At 43.8% G+C, this 17024-nt stretch overlaps 1 protein-coding gene across 1 annotated transcript in view; it reads left to right on the top strand.

Annotated features, from left to right (window-relative positions):
- Positions 1-3713: 3713 nt before the first annotated feature.
- Positions 3714-17024, top strand: part of Rad23b (RAD23 homolog B, nucleotide excision repair protein) — a 40962-nt gene continuing 27651 nt past the window's right edge. The window contains exon 1 of the mRNA XM_057791037.1: positions 3714-4129. Coding sequence (XP_057647020.1) covers positions 4064-4129 — 66 coding nt within the window. The 5' untranslated portion in view covers positions 3714-4063. The remainder of the gene's footprint in view (positions 4130-17024) is intronic.

The following is a 17024-nucleotide window of genomic DNA, read 5'->3' as shown; positions in this document are numbered from 1 at the left end:
TTCTCTACCCCCTTTTCTGTGCCTTCTTTCTCCTCTTCCAATAAACTTCCCATGTGAGTCCTGTTGTGTGGCATGACTTCACTTGGTGGCATTTATTAAATTACAACACAAAGCTCCCTGATCATATATATATATGAATGAATGATGGAATCTCAGAGTTGTTTGATTTGCATTTCTCTGATGACTAAAGATGTTGAGCATTTCCTTAAGTGTCTTTCAGCCATTTTAGATTCCTCAGTTGAGAGTTCTCTGTTTAGGTCTGTACTTCATTTTTTAAATTCGATTATGTGATCTTTTGGTGTCCAATTTCTTGAGTTCTTTGTGTATTTTGGAGATCAGACCTCTGTCTGATGTGGGATTAGTGAAGATCTTTTTCCATTCTGTAGACTGTCATTTTGTCTTGTTGACAGTGTCCTTTGCTTTACAGAAGCTTTTCAGTTTCAGGAGGTCCCATTTATTAAATGTTTCTCTCAGTGTCTGTGCTTCTGGGGTTATATTTAGGAAGTGGTTCCCTGTGCAAATGTGTTCAAGTGTACTTCCCACTTTCTCTTCTATGAGGTTCAGTGTGGCTGGCTTCATGTTGAGGTCTTTGATCCATTTGGACTTGAATTTTGTGCATGGTGATAGATACGGGTCTATTTTCATTTTCTACATGTTGATATCCAGTTATGCCAGCACCACTTGTTAGATATGCTTTCTTTTTTCCATTTGATATTTTTTGCTTCTTTATCAAAGATCAGGTGTTCGAAGATGTGTGGATTGATATCCAGGTCTTCTATTCAGTTCCATTGGTCTTCCTGTCTGTTCTTATGCCAATACCGAATCTTTTGGTTTTTTTTTTTTGTTTGTTTGTTTGTTTTGTTTTGTTTTAAGTTTTTCAAGACAGGGTTTCTCAGTGGCTTTGGAGTCTATCCTGGAACTCGCTGTGGTAGACCAGGCTGGCCTTGAACTCACAGAGCTTCGCCTGCCCCTGTATAAGGTTTGAACATCTCCTCCTCCCTAAGACTTGTGTGGTAAAGGTGGAGCTGCCAGCCAGCGGAGCTGCGTGATGTGGAAGGAAGTTAGGTTGCTGGGGGTATGCCCTTGAGGGCAGTGGAGACCCCGTCTCTTCCCTTTCTTAGTGTCTGTATATGGCAAAGCAGCAGCTCCATTGCCAGCCCCCCACCCCAGTACAACATATTGTGTGGCCACAGGCCCAAAACAACACGACCAAGCATCTATAAACTGACACCTCTCAAACCATAAGCCAAAAGATAACTTTCCTCTTAAATTGATTACTGTGTCATTCTGTCTTATTCAGGAGTTAATGTGACATGATTTATGGGTTTTTTTTTTTTTTGTTCGTTTGTTTGTTTTTCAAGACAGGGTTTCTCTATAGCTTTGGAGCCTGTTCTGGAACTAGATCTTGTAGACTAGGTTGGCCTCGAACTCACAGAGATCTGCCTGCCTCTGCCTCCTGAGTGCTGGGATTAAAGGTGTGCGCCACCACTGCTCGGCTTTTGATTTATGGGTTCCAATATTTGGGAGGTATAGGCAGGCAGATCTCTGTGAGTTTGAGGCCATCCTGGACTACAGAAAGAGTTTCAATACAACCAAACCTACACAGAGAAACCCTGTCTGAAAAACCAAAGAGAGAGAGAAGAAAAAAATAAAAAATCTGAAGTTTAACATATTGGATATTGGGTGCTTCTTTGACTGCTGGATTGTTGTGGGGGTAGGAATTGGAATCGAAGATTCATTAGGAGATTGGCGACTGATGATGTTGTAGAAGTAGTAATGAGGGCCGGGCGATGGTGGCGCACGCCTTTAATCCCAGCACTCGGGAGGCAGAGGCAGGCGGATCTCTGTGAGTTCGAGACCAGCCTGGTCTACAAGAGCTAGTTCCAGGACAGGCTCCAAAACCACAGAGAAATCCTGTCTCGAACAAAACCAAAAAAAAAAAAAAAAAAAAGTAGTAATGAGGAAAAATGGCTGAACTTGAAGGTACAGATTGAAGATTAAACTTGGTAAGACTGACAATGGTTTGGATGTGGTGGCTAGGCAGCAGGAGTCAGGAACAAAAGGGACTCAAGGATGGAGCTTTGGTCTGAGTACCTTGAGAGATGGAGATGTCACGAACTCGGGAACACTAGGAGAAAAGAAACAGGTTTGCAGGGGAAAGTCCATAAGGAAGTCAATTTCTGTTTTATTTTGCCCCCTAGCATCCCATTACACTGTGCAAACAATACTGCTTTTGCCTTTGGCTAACCCTATGGCTAAAGGCAGAGATTCCAGCTACCAGGTTTTCAGAGCAAGGGTTGAGACCACCTGGTGACTAAGACTGGATCCACAGGAAGACTGGAGGCAGAGAATTAAACATTTACCACAGTGCTGGGACACAGAAGAATTATAGCCTAGCTTCTAGAATCCATGAAAACCCGAACAGTGATACTGTCTCGAGGATGCTGGCTCAAAGGGGTCATTTGTAATTGTCCTCACTGTGGTCTGATTGTGACTGCTTTGTATTCATCTTCACTTTTTAAGTCTAACAGCGGTCATTGAGGTCACTGCGCTAGTAGGAAGGAAGGAGCATACGAGCATCTATGGTGTCACTTACAATTCTGGTGACTGGGTGCTTAATACTTGACACCTCTGCACTCCAGTCTTATCTCTGTATAAAGGGACACGCGGCTAAAGCTAAGTACTTAACTTTAACACTAAGATTTACACTCATCATCCCACTCTCTCCAGTCACCATCGAGATGAGTGACATCTCACTTTTACTGCCTGGGAACCAGATTCATGTCCACCCATTCCTCTAAGGTTTACCTTGTACCTGCTACAACATGCTAGGCTCATTTTGTAGGCTCTGGGGTGGGGGTGGGGTATGCTGTGAACAGAACAAAATCCATGCCTTTGTGCAGCCTGGGCGTTAGGGTAAAGGAAGGGAGGACACGAATGCTAAACAGACGCACTGTATAGTCATCAGGTGGTGATAATGTTACAGAGACAAGTAGATTTGGTCAATGGCTTCTGGAGACGCTGCTACTTTAAGTGGGGTAGGAAGGATAGACTTCACCAAGAAGGCGACATCTGAGCAAAGATTAGAAGGGCCCAAATGCAAAGGAAACCGCTTGGGGGTGAGACGGAGAGCAACTGCTTAATATCCACCAACAACCCCACAACAGGGAGAGGAAAACGAAGCAGTGAAAGACGCGATACAGCTAGGCCTCCTTCTCAAATCCGCCTTTCACAGGTCGGAGATCCCAAGGTTAGTAAGAGCACGCAAAATTTTGCAAGCAAGCAGTCCGGCGCTGGAGTCAGTGTCCTAGGATGAGAGAAGCAACCCGCATTACACACGCCCGGCCCGCGGCGTACACCCCATCAGGGCGGGCCCCAGGCAATCCATCTACTAAGGCTCCGCCCGCTCCACTGCCCTCTAGGCTCCAAGCTCCCAGCTCCGCAGCCACTCAGCTCGGTCTCCACGTAGCCGTTCCCCGACTACGGATTGCGCAACTCGGGCCGCCGGGCGGAGCCTGGACGTAGGCGGAGCGACCGAAGGCGGGCGGAGCGGACCAGGCCGCCCCGAACGCCGCGGCCAGGGGATGTGCGCCTGCGCACGACCGTAGCGCGCCGCCGGCATTCCAGCCCCGCCCATCGTCCCGCCTCCAATTCCCGGGCGGAGTTCCTGTTGACGCCTGCGCACTGCGTCGCCGCACCCCGCGCCTGCTCAGATCGCCCAGGTCTGGCCCCATCCTCCGGGTTTTCCTGGTGGGGGAGGGGGCACGTCTCGGCGAGTCACGGTGATGGCGGCCACCATCCTGTGGTGAGGTAGCGGATTCTCTGTGGTCGTCGGGGAGTCCTTGGCGCCTCCTGCGGGCCCGGTGACTGGCGCGTGAGGAAGCACCGCGGCCCGAGCTTGCGGGGAAGGCGGCGGGACCGGCGGCGCGGCTAGGGGACAAGGGGCCCGGGACGAGCGAGACTCGGTGGGGCGAATGTGACAAGCCCCCACCCCCACCGCCTTCCTCCTGAGAGCGCGGGGATCGCGGCCACCCCGGGGCGTCCAGGCCCCGGCGCAGGCACCATGCAGGTCACTCTGAAGACCCTTCAGCAGCAGACCTTCAAGATCGACATCGACCCGGAGGAGACGGTACGCGCGGCAGGGCGAGGAGAAGCGCGGGCCCGGGTCGGAGGTGGCGCGGGAGGGGCCCCCCCAGCCCTCAGGGGGGCGTGAGGTCACCGCGGGCTTTGTGGGCCGGGGACCGGGAAGGCCTGGAGGCAGATGGCGTGGAGCAGCACCGACCCGCGTGGACGCTGGAGGCCGCGGCCCGGAGCGCGTGGTCGTGGGGCCGGAGGGGGAGGGGAGGCCTGGCGGCCTGGGCGCTGGAGCCTGGCCTGAAGTGCACACACAGGTGGGGGAGGGCGATCCAGGCGTCGCCACCACCCTCCCACGACCTGGTTGGGTGCGGAGATCTAGGAGCCGGTTGGTTACCCAAGGTGATGGCCTTCAGTGTGCCTGGTTTTGTCTGCACTAAGGAGAGATGGTGGGGGGAAAATGAATTCCTAGCCTCTTAGAAGGAACCCTTTTATTTATGTCTAGCTTGGATAGTTTTTACGTACCCCCCCATCCGCCGGACCCACACCCACAGGTAGATCACGCTCTCAGGCCTCGTTGGTGGTGAAGAATTTTTGCATTAAACCTTCAGATCCGGATTTAAACGTTCACTCCGTCGTCTTGGGAACCTGCACGCTCCTCGGATTCCTAGAACTGTAGTATTTGAAGGGAGGGGAAAAAAAAGAATATAAAAACTTTTGTGTTCTGCGGTTAAAGCCGGTTACACTTACCGAGTTCACGTGATAAATTCCGATGCTGTCTCCAGTTCTGCCAATAAAAAAAAGATGTACTATATTGAAGTCGATACAACTTCATGTCAAGAATCTAAAAATGCCATGCGTCTAAATTTCCTCACGTGCAATGGCATTGTAGTAAGCCAGCAAATGACCGCCTATTTGTTTTGCTTTATAAATGACTGATCCTATTTTGGTTGAAGATCCACTGGCGTGGTGTTAATTAAATAGAGCTGAGTTCTGTTTGTGGCGCTGTAACTCGTTTACTACGACGTGGACAAATTATCCTGCTCCATTTCTGAAACAGGAATAGTTCCAGCAGAGATGTGAGGATTAAATGGCATTTAGTTGGTTTGTAAATGAGGCCTGCTATGTAATTATAGATACGTGTCTATGAAGACACAGTGTTAGGTTTTAACCTATCTCATCGAATATTCTAAAGTTCCCTACATCTTTAATAAGAAGCCGAGAATTCCGACATTTTTGAAATTGTGGCACAAAGTGATTCTATATGCAATAATTCTTTTTTTTTTTTTTTTTTTTTTTTGGTTTTTCGAGACAGGGTTTCTCTTTGGTTTTTTGGAGCCTGTTCTGGAACTAGCTCTGTAGACCAGGCTGGTCTCGAACTCACAGAGATCCACCTGCCTCTGCCTCCCAAGTGCTGGGATTAAAGACGTGCGCCACCACAGCCCGGCCTATGCAATAATTCTTGAAGGTACAGAAAATACCACTTACATATGAGAACACTGTTTCTTCAGAAGCAGTGGTTATAACCTAGTGAACTGTGGCCCAATAGAATAAAATACCTATCGGATTTTCTTTTACTACTGAGAGTACTGAATAGTAAATTAAGATTTAAGTGTGGGCTTGGAGAGATGGTTCTGCGGTTAAGAATACTGGCTGCTCTTCCAGGATCAAGTCTCAGCACCCACATGACAGCTCACAACTGTCTGTAACTCTAGTTCCAGGGGTTCTGATACCCTCACACAATAATACATGCAGACAAACGCCAATAATGCACATCACATTAAAGAAAATGCCGGCGGTGGCACACCTTTAATCCCAGCTCTCAGGAAGCAGAGGCAGGCGGATCTCTGTGAGTTGTAGGCCAGCCTGGTCTACAGAGCAAGTTCCGGGATGGGCAGAGCTGTTACACAGAGAAACCCTGCCTCGAAACAAAACAGGTGAAAGTGCAAGGCTGGGGATGCAAGCGTCTATGAGTCCCTAAGGTCCATCACCAGACCTTGAAAAACATTGCAGCACAGTTGTCAGCTTAATGATGTTAAGCAAAATATGTAAAATGTCTACTTGGCTTTGGTTCATTGGGGGTGATAAATGATGGGATAAGTCATGGTAACTTTTTTGATCTTAAAATACTAATTTGTAAGCCGGGCGGTGGTGGCGCACGCCTTTAATCCCAGCACTCGGGAGGCAGAGGCAGGCGGATCTCTGTGAGTTCGAGACCAGCCTGGTCTACAAGAGCTCGTTCCAGGACAGGCTCCAAAGCCACAGAGAAACCCTGTCTTGAAAAACCAAAAAAAAAAACAAACAAACAAACAAAAAAAAAACTAATTTATCCCAGAATCACTAAAGCAGAGAAATAGGTTTTACTTTATTTTTTTATGCCTGAATTTGTTGTAATTTTGTAGTAACTTCACACTACTGAAATAAATGTGTGTGTGCGTGCGCGCTGTATAAAATTTGTACCACTCTTTAGGCCTTCCACATGTCTACTATTATCTTGGAGCCAGTGCAGTATTAAATTCCTAAATGTGCTTATTATTTACAAGTTTATTTCCAGGGGATGCAATATTTTACACTTTTAGAAATACATGTTTGGTGAGTTGTTATTGACCTATTCAACTTTGGTTACTAGAACAAATAATTTGTTGATGTTAATGTATAATAAAAACCAGTATTACAAAAAAATTTTTTTTTTTTTTTGATTTTTCGAGACAGGGTTTCTTACCAAAAGTTTTTTTTTTTTTTTTTTTTTGGTTTTTCGAGACAGGGTTTCTCTGTAGTTTTGGAGCCTGTCCTGGAACTAGCTCTTGTAGACCAGGCTGGTCTCGAACTCACAGAGATTCGCCTGCCTCTGCCTCCCGAGTGCTGGGATTAAAGGCGTGCGCCACCACCGCCCAGCCAAAAGTTTTTTAAGGCATGTTTTGATTCCATATTCCATGCCACCCCCTTTTCTTTGTGCTGGGAATCCAGTACAGGTACTTTGGGCTTTATGCACGCACACTAGACAAGATTTGGACCATGGCCTCTTTATTTACATCTGTAGTGAGTTTGATTAGCAGACACACATTTTCTCTTTTGTTTGTTTATTTGTTAGTTTATTAATGCATGTATTTGAGACGTTGTTTTACTATGTAGTCCTGACTGACGTGGAACACACAGAAAAATACCTGCTTCTGCCTCCTCTGCTGGGATTAAAGCTAAGTGGCCACTGCCCAGCAGAGTTTAGAGATTAGTTGATATTTTTTGTTTTGTTTTGTTTTGTTTCTCTGTGTAGCTCCTTCTGTCCTAGAACTCACTTTGTAATCCAGGCTGTACCTGAACTCACAGAGAGCTGCCTGGCTCTCTGCTTCTTCAGTTCTAGGACTAAAGGTGGGCACCACCACACACAGCTCACTTTTTTTTTTTGATCCAGTATTTTAGAGTTCCAGTATAAATAAAAGTGAAGATTATTTTAACAGTGGATGATACTAAATACTTTGTTTCAAAAATGTGACCAGAGATTTTATAAGTAGATCAGTTTGGGATTTCTAAGTAGATGGGGCAGATAAAAGTTCCTAATGACCTAAATTCAAACCCCTGGACCTCAGTGATAGGAGAGAACTGAGTCCCGAAGTTTTCTTCTGACAACTCACTGTTTTGGACACTTTGGCACCCCACCCCAATGAATAAATGAATATGTTTTAAAATTAGGATTTTAGGAATGTCTACACTTTACAGTTGCTCATGGAACTGGTTTCAGGTTTGCCCTTAACTAGTTTTTATTTTGAAGGGACTGAGGAAATTAAGTAATTTAAGGTGCCTTATTTAGGAACTCTTGGGAATGCCAAGCATGGTACCTTTAATCCCAGCACTAGGGAGGCAGAGGCAGGTGGATCTTTGAGTTCAAGGCCAGCCTATAGTCAGATTTTTTTGGCTCTCCTGTCAGCTCCCAAATCATGAAATAGAGACTTAATGATTATGAAATTTTTAAAATTATTGTTTATTTATTATTCAGTATTCTGGCTGAATGTTTTTGCCTGAACACCAGAAAAGGGCACTAGCTCTCATAGATGGCTGTGAGCCACCATGTGGTTGCTGAGGATTGCACTCACAACCTCTGAAAGAGCAGTCAAGCCTGGCGGTGGTGGCGCACGCCTTTAATCCCAGCACTCTGGAGGCAAAGGCAGGCGGATCTCAGTTCTAGGCCAGCCTGGTCTACAAGAGCTAGTGCCAGGACAGGCTCCAAAGCTACAGAGAAACCCTGTCTCGAAAAACAAAACAAAAAAAAGAGCAGTCAGTGCTCTTTACCTCTGAGTCATCTCTTCAGTCCCTAATTATGAAATCTTAGCCAATAGTTTAGGCTTGTTCCTAACTAGCTCTTTTTTTTTTTTTTTTTTTTTTTTTTTTTTTTTTTTTTTTGGTTTTTCGAGACAGGGTTTCTCTGTGGCTTTGGAGCCTGTCCTGGAACTAGCTCTGTAGACCAGGGTGGCCTCGAACTCACAGAGATCCGTCTGCCTCTGCCTCTGCCTCCCAAGTGCTGGGATTAAAGGCGTGCGCCACCACCGCCCGGCCCTAACTAGCTCTTATAATTTAAATTAACCCATAATTTTATTGATATGCAGTCCACCATGTGGCTGTCACCTCTGTCCCATTTTGTGTCACCAACTCATTCTGTGTCTGGTTTCTCCCACCCTTCTTCCCAGCATCCTCTGCTCTAAAAATTTTGCCTCGCTATTGACTGTTCAGCTTTTTATTAGACAAGTCTGAGTGACACATTCACAGTATAGAAAAAGATTATTCCACAACACCAGCCTGATTACTGAGTGAGTTCCAAAACAACCAGAGCTACACAGAGAAACCCTGTTTCCAGAGACCAAAAAGAGAAACTCTTAGCATCATGATGTGAACATGAACAAAATGAGAAAGGATTGAGAGCTAAGGGCTCAACCAAGGAGTGATTGGTTTCTTGCTGGACTGGTCAGTGCTGAGTGAACTCTGATGCTGAACACAGAGACAGTGAAATCATGGTATGAGTTTTCTGGGAGTCTTATCACCTAGTTGAGAATCAGTGACTAAAGGGAAAAGGCACTTCTGGTTTTTTTTTTTTTAAGTGACAAGACTAAAAAATGTTTGAGAAAGTTTTAATTTTTGTGTATAGGTGTTTTGTCACACGTGTTCTTTGTGCCACCTGTGTGCAGTGCCTGTGGAGGCCAGAAGAGGGCATCAGAGTCCCCTAGAGTGGCTTTCTAGACCATAGTCACCTGTGGGTGTTGGAGTTTGAAACAGGGTAACTTCTGAGTCACCGCTGAAACCCCACCAGACTTTAGCACTTACCATTTTGTGCCATTTACTTGGCTATTACTACATCTACTGTCTTCACCATGACCTTTACAGAAGCTCCAACTTTTTAGATAGAGTAACACATTTTTTTTTTTTTGGTTTTTTTTTTTTTTTTTTTTTTTTTTTTCGAGACAGGGTTTCTCTGTAGCTTTGGAGCCTGTCCTGGAACTAGCTCTTGTAGACCAGGCTGGTCTTGAACTCAGAGATCTGCCTGCCCCTGCCTCTTAAGTGCTGGGATTATAGGCCTGCACCACCACTACCCGGCAGGAATCAGTATTCTTTTTCCACCACGTGGGTCCTGAGGATCCAATGTGGATCATCAGATCTCTCAGCAAGCACCTTTGGCTGCTGAGTCCTCTTGCTAGCCCCTGGTGCAGTGTCTTAATGTATCACTAAGTGTTGACAGTATATAGCATACAAGTTAATATTGCAGTCTGCTTGTGCTTGATGCTAGTTAAATACTTTGAGTAAGATGAGGTAGGGAGGGTGCATGGACTGAAGGACTTAAATCTGTGATGTTCTTCAAATATCAGAACTTTAATGTGAGTACATTATAAGTAATAATAAAACTATATAATTGTATTTTGTTTTTGTTTTTCAGTTTTTTATGTATGGTGCACACATTGTGTTGGACTTTTAAATTATTTTCATTGTGTGTCTGTGTGGAAGTGCACATTTCACTCTGTGTGTGTGTGTGTGTATAGATCAGAACTTTGGGGAGTTGGTTCTCTGCTTTTGTGGGTTCTATTCTAGGGATAAGACTCAAGGTCACTAGGCTTTTGTGCTTTTATCTGCTGAACCATTTTGCCAGCATTCGTGTGCTTTTGATAAAATAACTAAAGATATTTATATCTCTAAATCAGTAGTTTGCTATATAGTGATCTACAAAGAATTACCTCCCTTTGTGGTTATTGCATGATTTTGGAGGTTATTAAAATAACCGCTTTAGTTTTTATTCTGTATACAATATTTGCTAGCCATTACTTTTTAGTGATTTCTGTTTTGGTTTATTTGTTTTTTCTATAGTTAGTGTTTTCTAGGTTATTTAGTCATGAATAGTAAATATGTTAAATTATATTACAAGGGTTCTGAGCATATAGATAGGAAAGATACAGTAAGATTAGAAAATCTGGTTTGGGTTTCTCACAGCTTTTACTTTCTGTGCTCACAGTAGGCTTTTTATTTTCCTTATGCATTCAATAAAGATTTTCACTGGTGGATACATTCTACTGGTAACTATGAAGTTGCTGACATTCTGTGTGTGTGTGTGTGTGTGTGTGTGTGTGTGTGATAAGTGCTTCGTAGAAACTGAAATGGGTGAGATGATGATGTGATTGATGGTCCGTGACTAGGTGGCTACTTCACAGTAGGTCACAGAAAGGCCTTTGTGGAGAAGGTGATGTCTGAGCAACAAGCTGAGATCTGAACATAGCATGTTGCAAAATAAGGAATCTTTTCTATGGAGAACCTTTAGATTACATACTTTAGGATTTTAAGAATGTGTTGGGAATCTAAAAGACCCAGTGTTTTTGAGGTAATGGTGAGGAACTGAGAGTTAGACAAGGGCTCAGAGCAATTACGCTGTTGTAGGATGTTCAAAAATGAGAAGCATTTTGAAAAATTGTGGGGTTTCCTCTTGTTTTTTGTGCCTAGTCCAGCCTCAAACCCATGGCAATCTTATTCTACCTGAATGTCATGAGTTGGAGTTGACAAGAAAGAAAGCAAGGTGGGAGCTCTTCAGGGGCTTGTGCAGTAATTTTAAGCAATTGAACTTTTGGCCAAAATTGGAGATGGACTTGATATATTTTATTTTGGTTTACGAGACAGGGTTTCTCTGTGGCTTTGAAGCCTGTCCTGGCCTCGAACTCACAGAGATCTGCCTGCCTTTGCCTCCCGAGTGCTGGGATTAAGGGTGTGTGCCACCACTGCCCGGCTAGACTTGATATTTTGCTAGGTAGAATTGGGAGAATTTTTTTGGTGTGTTGACATTGTTAATTTGGTAATGTAAATTGTGTGAATACTTCTTTCCAGAAATGTGGAAGACTGAAAAGAACAGATTTAGCCGGGTGGTGGTGGCGCACGCCTTTAATCCCAGCACTCGGGAGGCAGAGGCAGGCGGATCTCTGTGAGTTCGAGGCCAGCCTGGTCTACAAGAGCTAGTTCAAAGACAGGAACCAAAAAAAGCTATGGAGAAAGAAACCCTGTCTCGAAAATCCAAAAAAAAAAAAAAAAAAAAACCAGACTTGGGGGTTGGTGTAGGAAAATTGAGGTGGAAATGTCATTTGTTGAGTCTGGATTACAGAGAATTTTAGATGGGAGATAGCCATTGTGCTCCTTCCTTTAATTTATATGAGTAGATAAGAGCTCTGTCATCATTGCAGGGCCTAGTCTTTGAGAAATTTGAGCAGTATCCGTAAGTTATCCTTCATTTAACTTCTGTACTTTGGTGACTGAAGCCTTGGTAGATAGAGATGCTGCAAGTAATAGCATGGAATTTAGGATTGGGTTTTGGCGTGTCTTAATATGTGGAGGTATAAAGCGCTCTCAGAAAAGTCTGGAACAGGAATAATCTTAAGAGTTTTGGTGTTTTTTTTTTTTTTTTTTTTGGTTTTTCGAGACAGGGTTTCTCTGTGGTTTTGGAGCCTGTCCTGGAACTAGCTCTGTAGACCAGGCTGGTCTCGAACTCACAGAGATCCACCTGCCTCTGCCTCCCAAGTGCTGGGATTAAAGGCGTGCGCCACCACCGCCCGGCTGAGTTTTGGTGTTTTGAGACAGGATTTCTCTGTAACAGCCCTAGCTGTCTTGGAACTAGCTCTGCAGGCTGGCCTACAACTAATGGAATTCGCCTGGCTAATGTAAGAGTTTTAAGAAGAAAAAGAGGTCAGTTATATCTATTTCAGAGATGAAATGGATAAAAACAGACCTGATCTTTGGTTTGGGTGGTTTGTAGGTCTTTGACCCTAGTGAGCAGATTCCTGGTAGAAATGGAGCTAGAAGCTGTATCGAAGTGGATGTTGTGTGCGGAAATAGAGTAGTATCTATGGACAGGTAGTATTTTTTATCTTTGCCATTATCCTTTTTCCTTATTTGTGGTTTTAAAAACATGAAGTTGAACATAGTATTCTCAGCTTCATAACATAGAGGTAGGCATTATTTTAAAAGGAAACCCACATTGCTGAAAAAATGTGGTTAACATATGTCATGAAAAGTAAATGACATTCGTTTGATTATCTATGAAAGATGTCTTGTACTTTGGCCTTTTGTTTGTTTGTTTGTTTGTTTTTTGTTTTTGTTTTTCCGAGACAGGGTTTCTCTGTGGTTTTGGAGCCTGTCCTAGAACTAGCTCTTGTAGACCAGGCTGGTCTTGAACGCACAGAGATCCGCCTGCCTCTGCCTCTCGAGTGCTGGGATTAAAGGCGTGCGCCACCACCGCCCGGCTACTTTGGCCTTTTATTCTTCCGTCTTGTATGCAGTGGTCTGTATTCTGTCTCAGCTTCAGTCCCATTATTAGAAGTTCTCCACATTCCTGGTAACTGCCACTTCCCCCAACCCTAGTGTATTAGTTACTATCTGTTGCTGTGACAAGACACCCATAAGGAGGAGATTATGGAAGAGAGTATTTTGGCTTATGGTTCTAGAGGGAGAGTTCAAAGTGGCCAGGGAGTCCTGGCAGCAGAAGGCCAGAGCAGGAAGCTGAAAGACAGACCCCATTTCATCCCCTTTCCGGAAGAGAGTGAGCTAGTAACGAATGAGGCTATAAACTTTTTTTCCCCCTCGAGGTATGGTTTCTCTATAACAATCCTGGCTATCCTGGAACTGCTTTGTAGACCAGGCTGGCCTCAGTCTTATAAGATCTGCCTGCCTCGGCCTCTCAAGTGCTAGGATTAAAGGCATGTGCCACCACCGCCTGCCTAGGCTATGCTAACTCTTAAAGCAACCCCCAGAGACCTACTTCCTCCACAAAGTTCCTGAAGGTTCCATAACCTCCACAAACAGTACCACCACCTGGGGACCAAGTATTCAAATATCCGAGCATACAGAGCGTTTCTCAGTCAACACCACACACCCAGTAACGTTTTTAGCATTCCACTCTGTTTTGATTTCCTGATTCTAACTAATGAGATTTTTTAAAAGGCATTTGATAGAAATTTCCTTTTCACTGGCTCTGGCTCTCAGACCTTTATCTTGGGCTTGTCACTTCTATGATTGCTTATCAAGAGTTGGGTCACCTGCTTGGAAGACTCAGCACAGCGCCCAGACCGAGTTGGGGTGCTGCCAGGTAGCTGATTTGTGACCTTGGGTAGGTTACCCAGCTGTGTCCTCTTCTGTAAAATGAGGACAACAGCACAGGAAGTGTTACCTGATAGCCTTTTGAAGATGCTGTGGATTTGAAATGATATGTATATACAGTTTGATGTCAACAGTGCTGGGCAGTATGGTCCTACTTCTACACCATTGTTCTCGATTGGGAATTACAGAAGCTCTAAAATTCACTTTGATGTTTCCACTTGGACTTGTGAAGTCAGACAAATACTTAGTTGCACGAACTTGTCTCAGACTCTTCAATGTAAACATCAGTTCTTACCTAACAGTCATTGTAATCCACTCCCTCTTCCACTGCTACAGGAAGATTTCATTTTCTATTCGTTATTTTCAGCTGAAATACTTTTTTTTTTTTTTTTTTTTTGGTTTTTCGAGACAGGGTTTCTCTGTGGCTTTGGAGCCTGTCCTGGAACTAGCTCTGTAGACCAGGCTGGTCTCGAACTCACAGAGATCCGCCTGCCTCTGCCTCCCGAGTGCTGGGATTAAAGGCGTGCGCCACCACCGCCCGGCCTTGTTTTTTTTTTCTTAATGATAATTTTGACAGTACATCTACAAGGCCCTACTACAACTACCTACTTGTTACTGGTGGTTTTCTTTTTAAATTGTAGATGCCTGGCTATTATGGATGTAACACTTAAGGTTAATCTGCATTTTTCCACTGTATTTTATCTCCTTTCTTCTGAAAAGGACACATATATTAGGCACGTTATGTGACTGTGACCACATATATCCAAGAGAGCAACAGCAGCATAAGGGAGAGGTGATATATTTCCTTCATAGTTTCAGAGGATTCATCCCACGGTTACTTGGCCTCATGTACTTGGGTAGAACATCATGGTGGCTGGAGCTTGTGGAAGAGGAAGCTGTTCACCTCATGGAATCAGGAAGCAGAATAGAAATTACACGTTGATTTTTAAAAGGAATGCCCCCCAGTGATTTTTCTCCCTCCCTCCCTTCCAGAATCTTCCAAGATAGTGCTGCCAGTAGTAGACTGTTTTTTAACATGTGAACCTCCTGGGAGCATTTCATACCTGACCCCAGCATCTCTGCTGCTTTGGGTTTTCAGTTTTAGAGTATGCAGATGTCCATCCTTATCATAATAAAATCCTCCTTCCCCTTATCCCCTTAGAACTGTGGTTCTATTTCTTGGTTTCCACCTTACAATAAAACTCAAAGAACGTGTTCTGTTTCACTAATTTCATGTCTTGCTCTTGTGCACTTGTCTTTTGTCGTTGAGTATAGTGTTTTTAAAAAATCTTTTTAGAAAGGGAATATCATCAATTACCTGCTTGCTTTAGAGTTGATATGAAAATCAGGTAATTTGCTGCCTAAAAATTGTGAAAGAATTGTAAAAATTGTAAAAACTGTGGAAGAAGTTGTGCTATGTTTAAAAATAAAAATCCACTTTCATGAATTTTATTTTGATCAATCTTTTCATTATCTTTTCTATGAAGAAGCTTGTGTAAATGATACTCTTTCAACTTTACATTGTCAGTGGCTTTGAAAGGGATTAGCTGGAACCAAGGTCTTGCCATTTCAACTTGAAAGTTAGATCCCCCCCATAGGTAATGCATGAAATTTGCTTTTTAAAGGAATGTGTTAAACTTAGACCTCCTATAGCAAAGTGAACCCTGCCAAATGATGCTGTACCACCTGTTACTTATAAACACCTGGGTAGTGAAGCCAGTCTCACTGTGAATGAATTCTGTAAACTCTTTAATAACATCGCGTAGGCTCATCCAGGCAGTGGGGGTGGATCTGCTCTCATGACTGACGAATGTAAATCAGATACTGATGCTCCAACAGTGAGCAAGGCTGTTTCTCATTCTCTGCTTTGGTTAGGCAGGGGGGTTCCCCTGACCTACACAATAAAATGGCTTATTTTTGCCCTTTTAGAAACTTTAAACGCTATAGCTAGTGTGGAATTAACCTTATACACTCCCATTTCTATCTGCTTTGATCTCGTTAAGGTTGTAACATCTGGAATGTATTTTAAAAGCAAATTAAATAGATGTGTATAGGTTGATTTAGGAACATTTTACATAGTTTCTGTGGGAAAAATAATAGATTCAGGATTTAAAATAATAGCCTCTGGGTAATAATTCCAATGAAGATTGCCTTTAAAAATAATTACATTTATGTATTTTTTCCACAAACACCACAGGCCTCATGTGGAGGTCAGAGGACAAGACAAGCTGTGGGAATTGGTTCTCTCCTCCTAATTCCACCATGTGGGATCTGGGAATCAAACTTAGTTTGCCCTGCTTGGTAGCAGAACTTTCTACAGCCTTTGTTTACTGCCTCTTCTCACATAGTGCTCTAGTATCAGGTGCTGTTTTAAGAGTCTCTCACTGAGTTCAGTGGTGCAGTTTTCCTCTTTCCATTGCAGTTAGTAGACACCTTTCTTTTTTCCTTTTTTCGACTCCCCACTGCGCCCTCCTCCCCACACGCACAGGGTCACTCCCACACACACACAGGTTGGCCTCGAACTTGGAGATCGTCTGTCTCTGCCTCCCAAATGCTGAGATCACTGTTTGTTAATAGACACCTTATAATCAGTTTTGTTTCTATAATTATTCAGAGTCTGCTTTGGAGGAGAAATTTAGGAAGCAATCTTTGGTGTCTGTGTCAGGTTTTTCAGATACCAAGGATACCATCCAAAGAAGTTTGGGTATAAATTTGAAGTCCTTTGTAAATTTATTTGGCTTTGGATTTTTTTTTTAATCTCTCTCTCTCTCTCTCTCTCTCTCTCTCTGTGTGTGTGTGTGTGTGTGTGTGTGTCTTGGTTGGCACCAACATGCCCTGTTGTGCATGTAGATATCAAAGGACAACTTGTTCTCTTACCTTGTGAGTCTCTGAGATCTAACCCAGGGCCTGAGGTTGACCACTACATCCTTATTTGTTGAGCTATCTTTTTGGCCCAGGCAGGGTCTCCTACTATTTGCAGGTGTGTTGCACACTCAGGCTAACTGACCTGTAAGTGCTTGTGCGTGTGTGTGTGCGCTTGCGCACATGAGAGAGATTGATTAATCTTCTTTTCTGCCCCTTCTTACAGTAGGAATGCTGGGATAATAGACATGTGCCCACAAAGTAGAACTGCTATACAGATTCCAGTAATCCAAACTCACATCGTCAGGTTTGAATTCAAATTATACTTGTGTAACAAGCAAGTCCTTTTACTCTCTGAGCCATTTAATGGTATTTTAATTTAGATTATATAGTGGTAGTTGCCCCCTTTGCCTACTCTTTTTTTTTTTCTTTTTTAAAGATTATTATGTATACAGTGTTCTGCCTGCGTGTATTCTTGCAGG

Source organism: Chionomys nivalis, chromosome 16, assembly GCF_950005125.1.
Source record: "Chionomys nivalis chromosome 16, mChiNiv1.1, whole genome shotgun sequence".
NCBI lineage: Eukaryota > Metazoa > Chordata > Mammalia > Rodentia > Cricetidae > Chionomys > Chionomys nivalis.
This window is presented reverse-complemented; position numbering and strand designations above follow the sequence as displayed.